Source organism: Schistocerca gregaria, chromosome 2 (assembly GCF_023897955.1).
Source record: "Schistocerca gregaria isolate iqSchGreg1 chromosome 2, iqSchGreg1.2, whole genome shotgun sequence".
In the NCBI taxonomy this organism is placed as follows: domain Eukaryota; kingdom Metazoa; phylum Arthropoda; class Insecta; order Orthoptera; family Acrididae; genus Schistocerca; species Schistocerca gregaria.
The window spans coordinates 866,279,111-866,297,258 of record NC_064921.1 but is presented as its reverse complement, the minus strand read 5'-3'; the positions used below and the strand labels follow the sequence as shown (position 1 = coordinate 866,297,258).

General features: G+C 42.6%; 1 protein-coding gene across 4 annotated transcripts in view; it reads left to right on the top strand.

The window, feature by feature from the left end:
• Positions 1 to 18,148, top strand: part of LOC126335244 (adenylate cyclase type 8) — a 1,717,934-nt gene that overhangs the window by 1,359,022 nt on the left and 340,764 nt on the right. For all 4 annotated transcript variants that reach the window (XM_049998287.1, XM_049998288.1, XM_049998286.1 and 1 more), the window contains exon 7: positions 9,438 to 9,636. In XM_049998287.1, coding sequence (XP_049854244.1) covers positions 9,438 to 9,636 — 199 coding nt within the window. The remainder of the gene's footprint in view (positions 1 to 9,437; positions 9,637 to 18,148) is intronic.

Genomic DNA, 18,148 nt, shown 5'->3' with positions numbered 1-18,148 from the left:
TGGGGAATGAATAGATGCTCAGGAAGCACAGTGATGGAATTGATTCAGGAAAAACCTGGGGTGCAACGAGTAATTATGACTAATTAAGAGGAAATGGTGATAGACGGGAACACGTAGACGAACTGATGGATTGTGGAGTATTGAAATGCTCTGCTGTAGTCGGAGAGATAGACAAACACCGAGAAAACTTCTTGACATTAGAAAACATTTAAAAGCAGCAAGGGTAACGCAACATCGTTTTGCTTAAACAAATGGTCAGGAGACATTTATCCAATAATGAATATCAAATAGGTAATGAAATTGATGATGATGATGATTAATTAACAGATTAGAGGTTTTGTTAACTTTTCCACTGCCGCCCTCGTTGACCTGACGTAAGGTCATCGCCACCACTTTCGTGTTTCTGAAACGAAAATATTTACATTATGTTATCTGATTAAAATTTTTGTTGAGTAATTACAGTGTCACCGCAGTTTTTGGGAATTGTCATACTCAGCATATATCCCATGAAACGTTTCGCAAATTTTACTTTGTTACTCTTTGTGTGGCTTTAAAATTTTCTGTAGATACATCATAATCAGCTACAGTCTTCACTTTCTTCATTCCTGTAGCGACTTCACACACATCTTCTGTAATTACTTCCAGGATGGTATCATTTTCGACACTATAACATACACATAAACCTACACACGCCTCATGTTTCCGAAAGGAACATACAGATTTCAGCCACAAGAGAAGCATTTTTTACCCCTACAGGAAGAAAGATACATTTAAACATGTAACAGTCTCCCCTAGCTACAGCTCCTCTACTCCGGGCATGCAGCGTGGTAATTAACATAAGAGTAAACATAAAAATTTAGGATTATATGAAAGGACGTTGACATTCAACTTTTCCGGGTACATCTGCGAAAATAATAGAAAGACGAACTAGTGTATGTAAATGTATATCTCCCCCGAAGGGATATCGTAAACAACAGTTACGTACGATTTAACTGCTGCAAAACATATGATTCAATTCATAATGACTTTAGTTCATTTCAGTTTTTTCCACCTTCTCTAGAAGTACACGCGGTGAATTATTAGCGTCTTTGGTACTTTCACAGACCGTCTGAGGTTTGAAAGAGTGGAAACACAATGCACACTATTTCACCGTCAAAATCGTATGCCACCGTGGTATTGGAGTGGTGTGTTTGACTGTTAACCAAAATGCGTTGTGTCCAACTATAGCTACGTAGTTCATTTCATCTGTATAAAATTAAACAATATTAAATAACAAAACTATAAGATTAAATGAAATATGTAAATACCAGAACGAAAAATGCTCCTATAGTAGCACCAAAAAGGCGAACATGACTTTGACAGAGATATGTATGTAAAAGAATAGAATTAGTTTTACGACTTTTCTGGCATATTCAAAGGCATTTATATCAAAACATCTAGACATATTCAAGGTTTTTTATTTATCAGTATTAGTACTCATATAATGTAATATAAGGCATAATGTCAAGTAAAGTAAAGTGATACATGATGTCATGTGGTATAGCTTGAAATATGCCCTCATGTCATCCAACATGGCATCTGTAATGTCGTTCAAAATGGCACAAAGTGTCATTGAAGTTTAGGATGCATACATCCCCACTCTGGGATACTTTCTGTTAAACTCAGATGCATCCCAACCGTCGGATACAGCCTGCTGTATATGCATCTCACTCTCTAGAAGCACATTAATTCGGATCTCTTAGTTCTTACAACGTTCACGATGCATGTGATGGGGGGGGGGGGGTCTAAAAGATCTCACTATTCCAGGGAAGTAGGATTAATTGCCAAAATATATCAAGATGTTTTAATTTAAATGTCTCTGAAGTGCCAAATAATTCGATAAGATACCTCCCTTCTTTTACATCCTAACCATGTCCAGGACATACTTGCCTTTTTTTGTGCTACAATAGGAGCATCTTCCATTTTGGTTCCCAGCTTTACTATAATTTTGACATTAGTCCTCCTTAACCTGGCAACCGATATAGATTTCTGTTGACTTGAGCGACGGCTGATCCGTTGCAAACATTTTTATTGTCTTTCGAACATGTTCATTACATCGTGCCAACGGTCAAGCTTTCACAAAGGACGACCGCTAACTATACGTATATGTCTACCTTTTCTCAGATTTGAATATATTAGCAAAACTTACTAATATAAAACATGAGCGCTTAAAGAAACATACAGAAAACGCAGTTTTTGTATATAAAGTCCGAATGGAGCAAGATTTTAGAAAGCGAGGTTTCAGTTTTATATGGTTCACTTTGAACTCCTTCCGCGCATTCAGTTCACTTAAGAAATAACTTAACACGTTTCATTTAACACGACTTTCAGCCGGCTTATCTCAAGAACGGATAAATGTTATTAGATAAGAAAAATTTGAACTCTTCGTTCGAAGTTTGAAATGATTCGTTCAAGTGTAAAGTATAGAAGTGGCGCAGTTCAGAAACCTCCCAAAAAACTTGTCTTTTGGGTGTAAAATCCAAACGAAACAAGATTTTTTTCCATGTTGGACCATGGTCCGATACACCAGTGGAACAAATTTGAACCAGCAGTCCTGCTCCAGTCCGGAGTTATTTAAGGGTGACTGTTTTTGCGAGTAAAATCCGAAAGGTATATATACAAATGATTGCATTAGCTGAGTATGAATTTCAGCACAGTTAAAATATTTTTCGAAAGGAATTAATTGATTCGCACATTTTGCCAAGGAGCCAATTCCGGCTCGTCGTTTACACCTTTCTTAATATACTGTAAAAAAGCTACAGTAACACAGATGTTCGAATGGCTAAACAAAATGTCCGCCGGTCCGCGCTAAACCAAAAACGTTTTACCCCATGTTCCTAGCTCAAATAAAAACCGAGCTCCAAGACCCCCACCCCCCAAAAACGCGATTCTCCACGCTGCTTTTTCAGACATTTGTTACATCTCGTCTTCGTTCTAATAATAGCTGAACTCAAGGACGATGCCCTCTAAACAGTAAGTAATACCTGCTGACACACTTCGTGTTGAGCTGTCCTTTGATAATGGTACAGGAGCGGGAATTGTGATTTGGACTCAGTACAAAAATCCAGTAATAAGCCAAACGGATCATCTTACCAGTTAAGAACTACTGTAGGACTATGGATACAAGGAAATAAAAATAGGGAAGTAAAACAGATACCTATGGTTTTTCCTGCGTAGGATGGATATTCTAGAAGTCAATGCAACATAGAATCAAACGAGAGCTAACATGGCGTTTCTGCGGTGGGAATGCAAAATGGCTAACAGTCCTACTCAGCTAGGTTCTCGGCATGCGTGGCGTGCGACCGATTGTAGGCACGCGTTCGATATGGGTTGGCGCTATGCATGCCGCAGAGGAGGATGTTTGCCAAAGTTACTACCACTGTACGGCATTGCTCGTTACGCATTGGTTGTCTGTCCTAGAAACAATTCTTACATTTGGTTTGGAATCCGTATCCACAGGAAGGAATATGTGCAACTTAAAGATCTGACAGTGTTAGGCGGTAACTAGACAAGAAAAGAGCCGTCCGTCCGTGTGCATTGTTATCTGTCCACGCACTCGCTGTAACCAGTAGCCGGATTTTGGGAAGAACGAGCAATGCAGAAGCAGCAGAAAAATCACTCAAAATCACGAAATTTCTCAATGTAAAAGAAAAAGAAGGGACTAAGATTACGGTTTCTACATCTACAGCTTTACTCTGTAAACCACTTTAATGTACATAGTGGAGGTTACTTCTGGTGACATAATTTCTTCCCTTCCTTGTTCCATTCGCGGGAAAAAATTGTCAATAAACTATACTTTCTCTGATTTACTCATTACAATCATTTCACGAAACTAACATGGGAAGATGTAATTTGCTGCCCGGAACGTATGATTCTGGAATTTCGATATTAAACCCTTTTGTGACGTACAATGGCTCTATTTGAGTGTCTGGCACTAGCAACTCGCCCAGTCGTTTCAGCGATTTTGTCCACTGTTTATTTGTGGACGTGTTGTTTGTTGTCGTATTGTTTCGGTATCGGGCTGTTCATCGACAGCATTTCTGGACGAACTTATGGTTCAAATGGCTCTGAGCACTATGGGCCTCAACTGCTCTGGTCATTAGTCCCCTAGAACTTAGAACTACTTAAACCTAACCAACCTAAGGACATCACACACATCCATGCCCGAGGCAGGATTCGAACCTGCGACCGTAGCAGTCGCACGGTTCCGGACTGCGCGCCTAGAACCGCGAGACCACCGGGACGAACTTACTCCCGAAGTATACACGTATGACCCCAATAACTTCCATTATTATGTGCCTACGTCACACGCGTCCTTTCAGTCTCCTATTGCCGCTCTTCAATACAACCGACTCGATAAACATACCATTATGAAAAAGGATCTTCAAATTGAACAGTTATTAACACTGGGTTTATTATACCAGTTGGTTATAATTAAAGCACAGCTACTGACAGAAGTCCAGTATGGTCTGTAATTAAAGTATGGCAGCTAAACGTGATAGATATTCTAATGCTTTAAAATGGAGCCAGTCGCCACTGGAAAGGAAAATAAAATTCTCATTTAGGCTAGTAGATGCAAATCTGGTGCGGTGACTGCAAGAAAGACGTATATAAATGTTTCCATACTTAATGGGTTAGGAATGAGACATGTGAAGAAAGGGTCAAACAAGTGAGAAAAGCATAAACCTGATCTTCAGATAAGGTACAGACAGAACTTGTCCCTGGTAAAGGCGTTCCTTCAGATATCCCCAGAGCCGAAAGCCTCGTAGATTCAAATCAGATGATGTTGCAGGTCACGCATCTGGAAAATCCCCCGGAGCCAAAAGTCACTGGTATTCACATCAGGTGATCTCGCTGATCATGCATCTGGAAAATCTCTGCAGATAACAAGTTCGTGGAAGGGTGCATTAAGCAGGTCTTTCATTGGGTGAGCGACATGAGGTGTTGCCTCATCTTGCTTGAAAACAGTGGTTACCACACAGTTGTGCTCTGCCAAAGCAGGAATCTTATACCCTTCATGCACAGCAGTCTGTTTGCGGTGCCCAAATGGAGGATTTCTGTTTATTCACTGCACCTTGTAGAGTAAAATGTGCCTCGACACTCCATAAAACACTGCTCGGCCACATGTCATCAACGTACTGGAAACCGAAGAGCAAATTCAGAACGTCGTTGTGGAGCATGAGGTTTCAGTTACTGCACCGCCTGGATCTTGTACGGGTAATAGTTGTAATATGGACTGCGAAACTTTCCGTGCCCTCGACCATAGGATGAACAATTCTTGTACACTGCACGAAGACTAGCGCTGCCTGGGGCACATTCTGCATGGTCAGTCACAGCAACAGCAACCTTTCTCTTCTAGGTACCTAGCTCTCGGATTTCATTGTCATCTTCTTTAAACCATTTAATGACAAAACGCCGCTCCTCAGACCTTTCAGTCGGTCACGATTTCTCAATGCAGCAACGTAATTACTACCAATCACATAAAAGAGTTTCACTAAGTGCGTACTGTCTCTCTTCTACAGCCTTACTGCTCACTCACGTTAACAATTGTCAAATGACAAGCTGGATGTCATACCATCAGACAAACAACTTACAGCGCGAGATTTTCACCTGGTGGCCAAAATTGGAACTAACTTTTATCAGGGTAAATAGGTTCCTCATTATCGTATTGTTGTATCTGACAAGTTTCACTGCTGTACGATTGTTGCAGCCCACACTGGATCTCCGTGAGTACCTGCACTTTAATTATAGTCATCCGGTATCTTGAGTTCATGACAGTGTCCCTAATTCGAACTAAAGTTCACTCAGAGTACAAGCATAAGCACGCTATTCACATTTGCACTTGAGTTAGCCACTGTCTTTTAAGACTGCGTTCGGCAGCCGTGAACAAAAATATGTTGACTGTTATTTCACACTATCAGCTATAAAATAAATACTTCGCGCCATTATTCGCGCCAAGGTGGCCACACCCAGGCTCGAACTTGGTCCTCCATGAGCAGACCCAACAGATCAACTACCTTCTACTTCCGCTTGTTTTGCCTCTCACAGACAAGGCCTATCGACCTGCTATAGCTTCAGTGCCATTTTGTAGTAGGTCGTCGAATGTCGTATTTTGCCTTGGGTTGGTATTGTTAGACCATATTGGGTCCAGAACATGTGGGGTGGGTGAGGGTAAGATTTGATTAAATATGGGTCGTTCGTGAACTAACGGGTCCAAAGGGACGGTTCATCAAGATGAACGGAACGAGCGAGGAACGAATTCTAACGAACGGTCTTTCATAGTTCGCTTCGATCGCGGCTTTCTACGTATAGTTCCCTGGAACGAGAAACGGCCGGTCTCGTTCCAGCTTCGGTACCGTTCCCGTCTGTCTCGGTCTCGGTCTCGCTAGGCCGGATTCGTCCTTCACGTGGCCACTCGTCGCAGTTCCACTGCCGACTGCTCATAGTTAGTTCAGTATCGAGTTGTTATTCGTTTTGTTCGCTGCGCACGCCCATTCTAGATGTTTCAAACCTTTTTTGAACTCTGAACTTCTGGTTCTTTTCATATTCTATTCAGCGTCCATGACCGGTAATTAAAATGTATTTTACAATTACGTAAATTTCATAAAAATTACGTGGTATGTAATACATAAATCTTTTCAGGTAACAAAACTGCATAACAGCTTACTTCACTACTTCGACAAACAGCAGAAGAAATACTTGCAAAAAGGCAAGATTTTTTTATTATTACACATGCAAAAGAAGTCGGCACATCTCACACGAGTGGCCATTTTCCGTCTATTTTTGATCCAAGGGAAAAGAGCATGTTCATTATTATGGAAGGCAGACCGACTACATTCGAGTGTCTGGTGTCACGTTTTGTAAAGACAATATTATAACTCCTACAATATCATTTCAGTGGTACAGGGTGGCGGCCCACCAGTCGTCATCTATTGTTTCGAACTTGTTGTTTGCATTAGCTTATTTGTTATTTCTCCACTGCCTAATTATTACATGTTTATCTATTCTGCTCGTAGTGGTCAACAAATTGTGCGTAACTGGCGAGCAGTCTGTACTCGGGGTCGGTTTCTCGTACGCCACATATTATTTCACTGTAACGACCTACACAACGCTACATTTGGCTAAATGAGAGATTTTTCTGAATCACGAAAGTTACAATTGTGTGAGAATTCTGTTATCAATAAAAACTCTTTACTCTACGGGAAAGGCAAGTGCTCCCTCTTGGCGCCTTCCATCTTCAGTCACCTATGCTACTTTCAGTTTTTCATAAGAACCATATACCATGCACAAATGAACAGTGACTAGTAAAAATGAACGGCTTTCAAAAAAGAGCGATCATCAGTGAACTAAAAAGTGACCAAAAAGTCAGTATAAATTTGAAAACTGAATAAATCGCGAAATAATGTGGATAGAGAAGTACAAACTGACACGCAAGCTAGGAATGACATGGAGTTTTATTAGAACGAAAAAAATACCAAAGTTCAGAAAAGTAGGACAGATGGCGCTTCATCTGATCAGAAAAGGAATAATTAGCATAACAAAGTAAGACAAAGTAAAGATGACATTCATTACAGGAAATGCTCAATTTGTCCAATATCAGTCCTCAACAATAGCTGTTGTCGAGGAATAATGTTGTTAACAGCACTGTAAAGCATGTCCGGAGTTAAGGTGAGACATTGGCGTCGGAGGTTGTGTTTCAGCATCCCTAGAGATGTCGGTCGATCACGATACACTTGCGACTTCAGGTAACCCCAAAACCAATAATCGCACGGACTGAGGTCTGTGGACCTGGGAGGCCAAGCATGACGAAAGTGGCGGCTAAGCACACGGTCATCACCAAAGGACGCGCGCAAGAGATCTTTGATGCGTCTAGCGATATGGAGTGGTTCTAATAAAACCCCGTGTCATTCCAAGCATGTGTGTCTATTTTTACCTCTCTATCTACATCATTCAGTGGTTTATTAAGTTTTCAAATTTATACTGACTTTTTGATCACCCGGTAGTTTCCAAGGATGAACGGGTTTGCCCATGTCTAGATTCGATACACTGTATATTTATTATTATACTCTGGTGATTGTTGAACATCTCCGTATCGCTCTCGAGGTTGCCACACGACGTTCTACGTTGAATCTTCTCTGTCTTATTACTGTAACCTGGTAAGTTTCTCAGAATGACGAGGAATACTTAAAAATCGGTCTTACAAGTGTTTTGCAAGCAATTTTTGTAAGCAGTTTTGGAACAGTAGCGCTGCCGACAATATGACCCTTGTGTATACTATTATTTATATATGTGTGACAATGCTAGCGCTGACCCTCCCGGTTGGCCGTGCGGTCTAACGCACGGCTTTCCGGGCGGGAAGGAGCGCCTGGTCCCCGGTACGAATCCACCCGGCGGATTTGTGTCGAAGTCCGGTGAACCGGCCAGTCTGCGGATGGTTTTTAGACGGTTTCCCATCTGCCTCGGCGAATGCGGGCTGGTGCCCCTTATTCCGCCTCAGTTACACTATGTCGGCGATGACCGAGCGAGGTGACGCAGTGGTTAGCACACTGGACTCGCATTCGGGAGGACGACGGTTCAATCCCGTCTCCAGCCATCCTGATTTAGGTTTTCTGTGATTTCCCTAAATCGTTTCAGGCAAATGCCGGGATGGTTCCTTTGAAAGAGCACGGCCGATTTCCTTCCCACATCCTTCTCTAACCCGAGCTTGCGCTCACCCTCTAATGACCTCGTTGTCGACGGGACGTTAAACACTAACCACCTATGTCGGCGATTGCTGCGCAAAATTTTCTCCACGTACGCATACACCACCATTACTCTACCACGCAAACATAGGGATTACACTCACCTGGTGTGAGATGTTCCCTGGCGTGGTCCACCGGGGGCCGAATCGTTCAATAATCCTGGGTTCGATGTGGGGCGGCGGAGGGGTGAAGTGGACCATGGTAGTCGTCGTGGGGTTGTGGACCACTGCGGCTGCGGTTAACATACAATACAATATAATGCTAGCGCTGATTTTTTGTTTAGCATTTTACGATGCTACTATGGCTCCAGTATGTCAGGAAATATTTTATTAAACAGATCTGAAGATGGTCATTACTGACCGAAACCGGTAGTCGGACCAACAAGTGTGTGACCTCAGACGTAAAATAACAGAAATTTATTCTACATTTTCGGGTCACTGTTCCATTCGCGACCATGTCGTAGCTTGTGTTCCCTAATTCACTTCAGGCGAATTCCGGGACGGTTGTTTGAAAGGGTACGGCTGATTTCCTTCCCCAACCTTCCCTAACCCGATGGTACTGATGGAGTCGCCGTTTGGTCCCCTACCCCGAAACCAGCCAGCCAGCCAGCCACCTCGTTTGAGATCAGACTGTGAACGCAGCGCGTTGTGGTTGCAGGTGGTGGACCTGCACTCGGTGCTGCTGCAGCTGTGCACGAATGCGATGCTGTACGTGGCGGTGAACTTCGCCGGCATGTACACCAAGTACCTGACGGACCGCGGCCAGCGCAAGGCCTTCCTGGAGACCCACCGCTCCATGGAGACGCGCTGCCGCACCCAGAAGGAGAACGACCGCCAGGAGAAGTTGCTGCTCTCCGGTGAGTACCGCACCTCTCACGCACGCAACCGCATGGATGGCGGTTATCGCCGAAACGACGGGTTTTCGGCTATACCGGTTCTTTCCGTCTCTATTTTAAAGTGCCTGTTAAAACCGCTCACAATAACTGTTGACTAGCGCAGTGGAAACTGATATATCTGCGTAAGCAGAAGAAACTAACGATCAAAGTCCGAAATCAATTTATTGGACTGTTCAATTAACCAAAACAAATTCTCCAAGTATAACGCCAACACAAAACAGTGATCCGTCCTCGAATCACAACTACATACAAGAATAATATATAAAACAACTGAAATAATTTTCTACTAGTCTCCGACAGAGATTTCTGCGATATACCAAGCCTAATCCAGAAATCAGCGAGAAGATCCAAGCCGGGCTGTTGGGGCGGCAGCTATCCACGTCTGCTGGTGGTTGGTGAACTGCCGATGTGCCTTTTTTTTTCTTTATCGATTTTCAATTCCCCCGAAGGGGGTGGGCTGGCAGCAGCTTAGTACGCTTCTCTACAGCCTATAGACTTTTCTTTAAGAAAAGGAAGAAGAAAGAAACGAGGAAAAACAGGCTATAAAATGATGGCTTAAAGTGTAAAACGGCGTAAAAATGCGGTAAGTTAAAACAGAAAGCAAAAGGGGTTGGCAATGTCGATAAAATTCACAGGAATCAGACAAGTAACATAGTAGACACACAATTAAAAAACATGGCGACAGTCTGGTTTCTGTTTTCAAGAGATAAAAAAGGTCACACCCAGCGACAGTATGATGGCTGGTCGCTACACTTCCCTAAAGACACACCACGGAACACTCACTGAAAAACACACACTGTAAAACACTGCACGAAAATGGTGGCACAAATATGATACTCCCGAGCCAAAGGCAGATGGGGGGGGGGGGGGGGGGCTTGGGGGAGGGGGAAGAACAAGGAAGAAAACGAAAGGGGGGGGGGGGAACCAAGGAGGGAGATGACTCATAAGGGGGGAGAGGGGCAGGGCAGACGCGAGAGGGAATAATAAGAGGCAGTGGAGGGAAATGCAAAAGGACTCGGGGGCCGATGTGCGGCCGAGCGCCGGCCATTATACCGCTTCGGCGGATGAGTACTTCTGAACTATTTTCCATCACGTGGTTTGACGTGTGAAATTAGTTCCGGGATCTTCAGCGACCTCTTCCTTATGTTTATGTGGGCCGGTAGTGGCCCCTGGTGGCCGCTGTTGTCTTTGCTGTGTTGTTGTTGTTGCTGTTGTTGTGGCCGTTCATCAATATTGCATGTCGGTTGTGTAGTGCTTCGGTGTGCCTGCGAAGCGGACAACCCGCGGCTGCAGACTGTCAGTTTGGTTGCTGATAGTCTAGGCACCATGATGTCTGGTGGAGAAGGCCATAGCAGAAACCGTGATAGGTATTTAGAACAGAAATAACAGCTGCACAAGACAGGTCTACTTATCTTCACATATGATGCGTTTCGCCTGTTCTAGGCATCACAGACAATCTAGAAAAATTACAGAATGGTTGTTGTTGTTGTCATCTTCAGTCCAAAGGCTGGTTTGATGCAGCTCACCATGCTACTCTAGCCTGTGCAAGCCTCTTCATCTCCGTGTAATTACTGCGCCTTACATCCCTCTGAAGGTGCCAACTGTATTCATCTCTTGGTCTCCCTCTACGATTTTTATCCGACACACTTCCCTCCAGTAGTAAATTGGTGATCCCTTGATGCCACAGAATGTGTCCTACCAATCGATCCCTTCTTTTGGTCAGATTGTACCACATATTTCTCTTCTCTCCAATTCTATTCAGTACCTCCTCATTAGTTACGTGATGTACCCACCGAATCTTCAGCACTCTTCTGTAACACCACATTTCAAATGCTTCTATTCGCTTCTTGTCTAAACTGTTCATGGTCCATGTTTCACTTCCATACATGACTACACTCCATACAAATACTTTTCAGAATGGACTTCCTGACACTTAAATCTATACTCAACATCAACAAATTTCTCTTCCTCAGAAACACTTTTCTTGCCATATCCAGTCTACATTTTAAATCCTCCCTACTTCGACCATCATCAGTTATTTTGCTTCCCAAATAACGAAATTCATTTTGCTACTTTGGTGCGCCATTTCCTCATATAATTCCTTCATCCTCACCTGATTTCATTCGACTACGTTCCATTATCATCGTTTTGCTTTTGTTGATGCTCATCCTATATCTTTCTTTGAAAATACTGTCCATTTCGTTCAACCATACTTCCAAGTACTTACAGAATGGTATAAGTATAAATTGCTAATTGGACCTTAACTAAGCTTACCGATAAAAAAATCTTGCTAATCGTAACCAAGGCATGGCACGTAATTAAAGAGTTCCATAGAACTGGGAAGTAACATCCAGAGAGCTGCAAAATTCTTCCTTCTACCAACCAGGTCGTCAAACGTGATTAAGAGTCCGAAAGAACTGGGAGGTAACAGCCAGATAGCCACTGCCAATGCCTCATTACATCACCGTGAAGCATTACGGGAAAAAGGTAACGACGGTAGCAAAAAGAAAACTACTAAAGCGTGCAAGGGGCACGTAACTTAGGGAAATAGGATTATACAGTGAACAGAAAAAACTCACGAGTGCAAAGTACAGCTTTTTCTGCTCACTGAATATGATTATTTGCCCAAGATAGGTACCCCTTAGACGCTTTAGTAGTTTTCTACATGCTACTGTCGTTACCTTTTGCCGTGATGCTTCAAGGTGACGCAATGAGCCATTGACTGTGGCTTTCTAGCTTTTGCCTCCCACTTCTATGGGACTCCTAATTGCTTTCGACGCCTTGGTTATTATTAGCAAGAATTTTTATCGTTAAGCTCATTTAAGATGCAATATTTTATGAGCTGAAACTTATAACCGTCGCCACTTCCTGAAACACAAATGTGACCCTGTGCTCCATAGTCCAATCGGTATACGTATTCCTCTTGTTATTTTTAATTTATACATTTATTATGGCCTCTAATAGCAGTTTAAAACTTATATAAGTTTGTAATACCCCAGACCGTTTGGTGATGTCTAGAACAGGCGAAACGTCTCACATGTGAAGATTAAATAAATCTATCTTGTGCAACAAAGACCGTTTTCTGTGTTCACAAAATAATCTGTTTTCGAAAAAACCCGTTTTCGGTTTTTATTTGCAATTATTTCCAATTGCAGACGTAGATTTCGATCAAATATTGAAAAATTGTAATGAAGGTGGAGGAGTAGTACATCTCGATCGATATGGGATTGAAGCTGTGGTATTTTCTTCGGCAAAGATGACGAAGATTAAGGATATGGTCACTGGGACGGCGAGAGCAAGTCACAAATTGATGACTTCGCTCGCAACATTACTTTTTCACCCCGAAGCAACAGTAAAATTAAGGCTTCAGTTACGATTCCAAGTTCACAGCACTTCAATAGAATTATAGGTCTGTCAATCAAATATACCTTCTCCAGCAAGGACAATTGGGATGTTTTCTCCTTATATGATGTCGCAAGTTCGTTTCCAATCCGCTGAGGCTAATGAAGCTATGTACTTCACCGCACTTCATAAAAAAAAAAATTCCAGACTATGGATGGTAGCATTCTGCAATCAACCGAGGACGTCAGAGAGAAACTACAGGACAGATCACGAGGGAGTAAGTCTTATCCACTGTACATACACTCGTGCCATGTAACAGACCACGCCATACGGCAAAAGGTGCATCACTGTCTCAGAAATGCTGTATCGATTCGTTGCTAGTTATAACTGTGTGCATTGTTATTAAAATGAGACTGATCACGTTTCCCATTATCCTTTTCCCCTTTTCTACAGCCACTAAATATTGCAAAACGATAGAAATTTAAAAAATAAACATTTCCCTTAATATGAAAAGATTTATTTAAAAACAAAGAATTTTAACAGTGCTACTACGACAAATTGATATGACGGTATTTTTACCTGGTTATGAGTAAAACAAATGAATAAAAGCCTGTTATAACCAGGACCAAACACATGTCCCAAAATACCGGTTACTCAGAAATAAAGTAAGGATATCCTCACTCCTACCCCACCACAGTCGCACAATCAACAGCACTGTCTTTCCGTCGAGTCTGGGTTGAGCAACGAGCTTTCTCCTTAGACATCGGTTGTATGGGAATGATTGGATGAAAAATGTATCTCTTAAACTACTCCGAATATGCTGTATAAGAGGCCCGCATAGCTGAAAAGACAAAGACTAGATGTGCTTTTTGATCCATTATCAGACGTATGTTCAGGAGGCTGCTAGTCGAGCACCAGCAGTCGCTGGAAACAGAGCGCTCGCGCTAAAATGAGGCTATCGTACGTCATTACGTAGCACAGATAAAGACCAAACTATCTTCAGAGGACTCTATCTTCAGAGGAATCACCAGTGTGTTGGGTTTGTCGTAGCCTTATGTGCAAGTCCGTATACTCACAGAGCAGTGCTGAAGATGATAGCAGGCTCATTTTATGTCGACGAAAAGCAGCATCTTGGCGGCTTTAGGAACTCCAGAGCGATGGTCAGACACACCAACATACATTTAGAACATGTCGGTGTAGGATGTCTAGCTACAGGTAGAACTTGTCGTCGATGGTGAGTGTTCATCGGAGGTGAGGGTATCATCTGGAGTGCCCCAGGGAAGTGTGGTAGGTACGCTGTTGTTTTCTATCTACATAAATGATCTTTTTGATAGGATGGATAGCAATGTGCGGCTGTTTGCTGATGATGTTGTGGTGCACGGCAAGGTATCGTCGTTGAGTGACTGTAGGAGGATACAAGATGACTTTGACAGGATTTGTGATTGGTGTAAAGAATGGTAGCTAACTCTAAATGTAGATAAACGTAAATTAATGCAGATGAATAGGAAAAAGAATCCTGTAATGTTTGAATACTCCATTAGTAGTGTAGCGCTTGACACAGTCACGTCGATTAAATATTTGGGCGTAACATTGCACAGCCATATGAGGTGGGAAAACCATGTAATGGCAGTTGTGGGAAAGGCGGATAGTGGTCTTCGGTTCATTGGTAGAATTTTGAGAGATGTGGTTCATCTGTAAAGGAGAGCGTTTATAAAACACTAATACGACCTAGTCTTGAGTACTGCTCGAGTGTTTGGGATCTCTATCGGGTCGGATTGAGGTAGGACATAGAAGTAATTCAGAGGCGGGCTGCTAGATTTGTTACTGGTAGGTTTGATCATCAAGCGACTGTTACGGAAATGCTTCAGGAATCCGGGTGGGACTGTCTAGAGGAAAGGAGGCGTTGTTTTCGTGAATCGCTACTGAGGAAATTTAGACAACCAGCAATTGAGGCTGACTGCAGTACAATTTTACTGCCGCCAACTTACATTTCGCGAAAAGACCACAAAGATAAGATAAGAGAGATTAGGGCTCGTACAGAGGCATATAGGCAGTCATTTTTCCCTCGTTCTGTTTGGGAGTGGAACAGGGAGAGAAGATGCTAGGTGTGGTACGAGGTACCCTCCGCCACGCACCGTATGGTGGATTGCGAAGTATGTATGTAGATGTAGATGTAGAACTTAAAGGATCCACAGCGTGGGAGGCTATTCCATATTAAGTCTCGTAATAAAATAATACCCTCACACTCATACAAAAACATTGAACAGAAATGTCTACTGCACTGACATGACAAGATCATGGGATAGAGATACGCCCGTACACTGATGAGCCAAAACATTATGACCACCTGCATAATAGCTCGATTGTCTGTCTTTGGAATGAAATACACCACTGATTCTGCTTATCAGGGATCGGGCAGTTCTTTGGTAGGTTTGTGGAGGTATGCGGCAGTAGCTATCTACGCACATGTCATGTAATTCGCGTAAACAACGTGCCGTTGATTTACGTACTCGGTGATGCCGCCCGATAGCGACCCAGATGGGTTCGAAAAGGATATACACGAGGCACTTTTGGTCGCCGAGACATCAACATATGTTCACTATAGTGCTCCTCAAACCACTCTAGCACTGTTCTGACGCCGAGACATTATACTGTTGAAAGACGGTATCACCGTCGGGAAAGACATCAAACACGAAGGGATGTAGGTGGTTCGCAGCTGACAGCGTGTCTCCTATTACTATCACAGGTCCCATGTAAGCGCAGGACGATGTTTCCCATAGCATAATGCTGCTTCCCAGCCTGAATCCGTGGCGCCATGCACGTTTCGAGCCGCCGTTCACATCAATGACGGCGCTTTTGTAGTCTACTGGCGAACTAGCATAGCAAAAATGTGATTCACCCGAAGAGCATACACGTTTCCATTGATCGACGGCCGAATCCCGACAGTCCTGTGCCCATTCCAACCGTAACTGGCGATGTTGTTAGGTCAACATGTTAATACATCGGTGCGGTCTACTGCAGATCTCCATGTTCGGCAGAGATGCCACCGATCACCATGTGTCCTACTTCATAGAGCAGACATTCCTCCGAATCCCAGGTTCTGTGAATGGTTATGACGGCTAACCATTTGACGCCTAGTGGTAGTTTCACTGTCGTCCTATCTCTTTCCGTAGAGCTCACGACAATACCACGTGAACATTCGACCAGCTTCGCCGTAATACATTATTTGACATTACACACATATATTAACATCAATCGATTCTGTTACGAAACTCGTCAATGGAGTGGAAGGGGTTGGTCACCAATACATTCTTTAGGCTTCTCTTAAACTGAATTATGGTTATTGGCAAGTTATTGAAAACGTGTGTTCCTGAATAGTGGGCACCTTTCTGGGCCAAATTGTATTTAAATCTCTTTTAGTATTTCTCTTATTTCTATTACTGATTCCATGAACTGAGCTGTTGGTCTCAAAAGATATTATTTATAACAAAACGTCGTTAAGGAACGGGTATATTGAGAAACAGTAGTTAGTTATGAAGGCCTCTGGAGGACGTTAGTTCACAAATTACTATACGCTTTTCTACTAGGAAAACCTTAGCTTGGCTTAATGACTTACCACAAAAAATGTTCATGTATGACATTATCGAATAAAATCAAGAGAAGTATGCTAGCTTTTTTTATTTTTTTATCTACCGTTGTCTGAGTGAGCTACCAGTCATGTGTTGAAAAATGAGTCAGCTGAGGAAGCACTGAAGATGAAGCAAATCTATGGATTTGCTCCTTACTCCATCAAACCATCAGTTTGAAGCTGAATCAGATCATGCGTCAAATGAAAGAAGTTTGTAGGGACGAGTATCAAACTGCAGACTGAACAAGAGAGATGGAAGAAGACACCCTGTTCAATCTTCGTATTTGAATGAGCTACCAGTCATGTGTTGAAAAATGAGTCAGCTGAGGAAGCACTGAAGATGAAGGAAATCTATGGATTTGCTCCTTACTCCAGCAAAACATCAGTTTGAAGCTTAATCAGATCATGCGTCAAATGGAAGAAGTTTGTAGGGACGAGTATCAAACTGCGGACTGAACAAGAGAGATGGAAGAAAACACCCTGTTCAATTTTCGTATTTGGTACTGTCCTCTAGAATGACCTGTTTACTGCGCTTGTGTCATCCATGTCTGAGCAAATTGCATTTTAACAGGGTGCATTATTACGTTCAGGCATGAGTGTACCTTTACAGCAATGTGCGAGCCTGGTCTCCATTCATCAGGTGATCGGCTTTTGAAACATCTCTGTCGGGGTGTTTCATGTAATCTTTCTCGGATTTACCTCGAATTATTAGTACATTTATTGGCCCAACCAGCGAGAAAACTGAGAAGTGGGACATGCTTCTCAAATAATAAATTAACTGAACGTTGCCGACAAACTCTTTTCTGCATTTTTCTGACGTATTTATATATGGATATTAATGTGCTATGCAGGCCATCAGTACTATTTACGTGATTATATATTGTGCATACACATTTCCCTTCCTTCTTTACCGTCTACGTAAAAGAGTGAGTGAATGTGGAGCGAGTGAATGTGTGTGTCTATTTAATATTTCTGTAATAGTAGCGCAGCACTTTGCTCTCTGCTGTAGATACAGGGCGGCAAACTTAGTGGAATCAGGTAAAGCAAAGTGATTTGTGCTTTCCAAGTGGTCTTTCTAATATCGTTAGACTGGTGGTGGAAAGGACCCCTCTGGTCAGCTCTACTTACCAGGGGTTCATTATTCTGGAAGCGCGGTAACGCACTTGGTGCTATTCGGTTCGTGAGAGGATATCGCAACTTCAAGTGTTAATCTAGGGACTTTGTCTTACAATGTTAATTTTGTAAGTCTTCAAGTTACTGAAGTATTATAATCGAATTTTTTTCAGAGCGGTAACTCAGAATGATAGTTCACATTTTATTCAGAGTACGAAATGGTGTAGTTTTCGAGGTCTGCTTTTTCTGTGACTTACTTTGTCTTACCAGAACTTGTGACATGGAAATGCAGTCCACCAAGAGGTTCTGACGTCTTAAAAGAACAGTTTCTGTAAGAGAAAATTCGCGCGAATGTAGCCTCGTATGAATGTGGTTTCAGTTCTTGTCGTA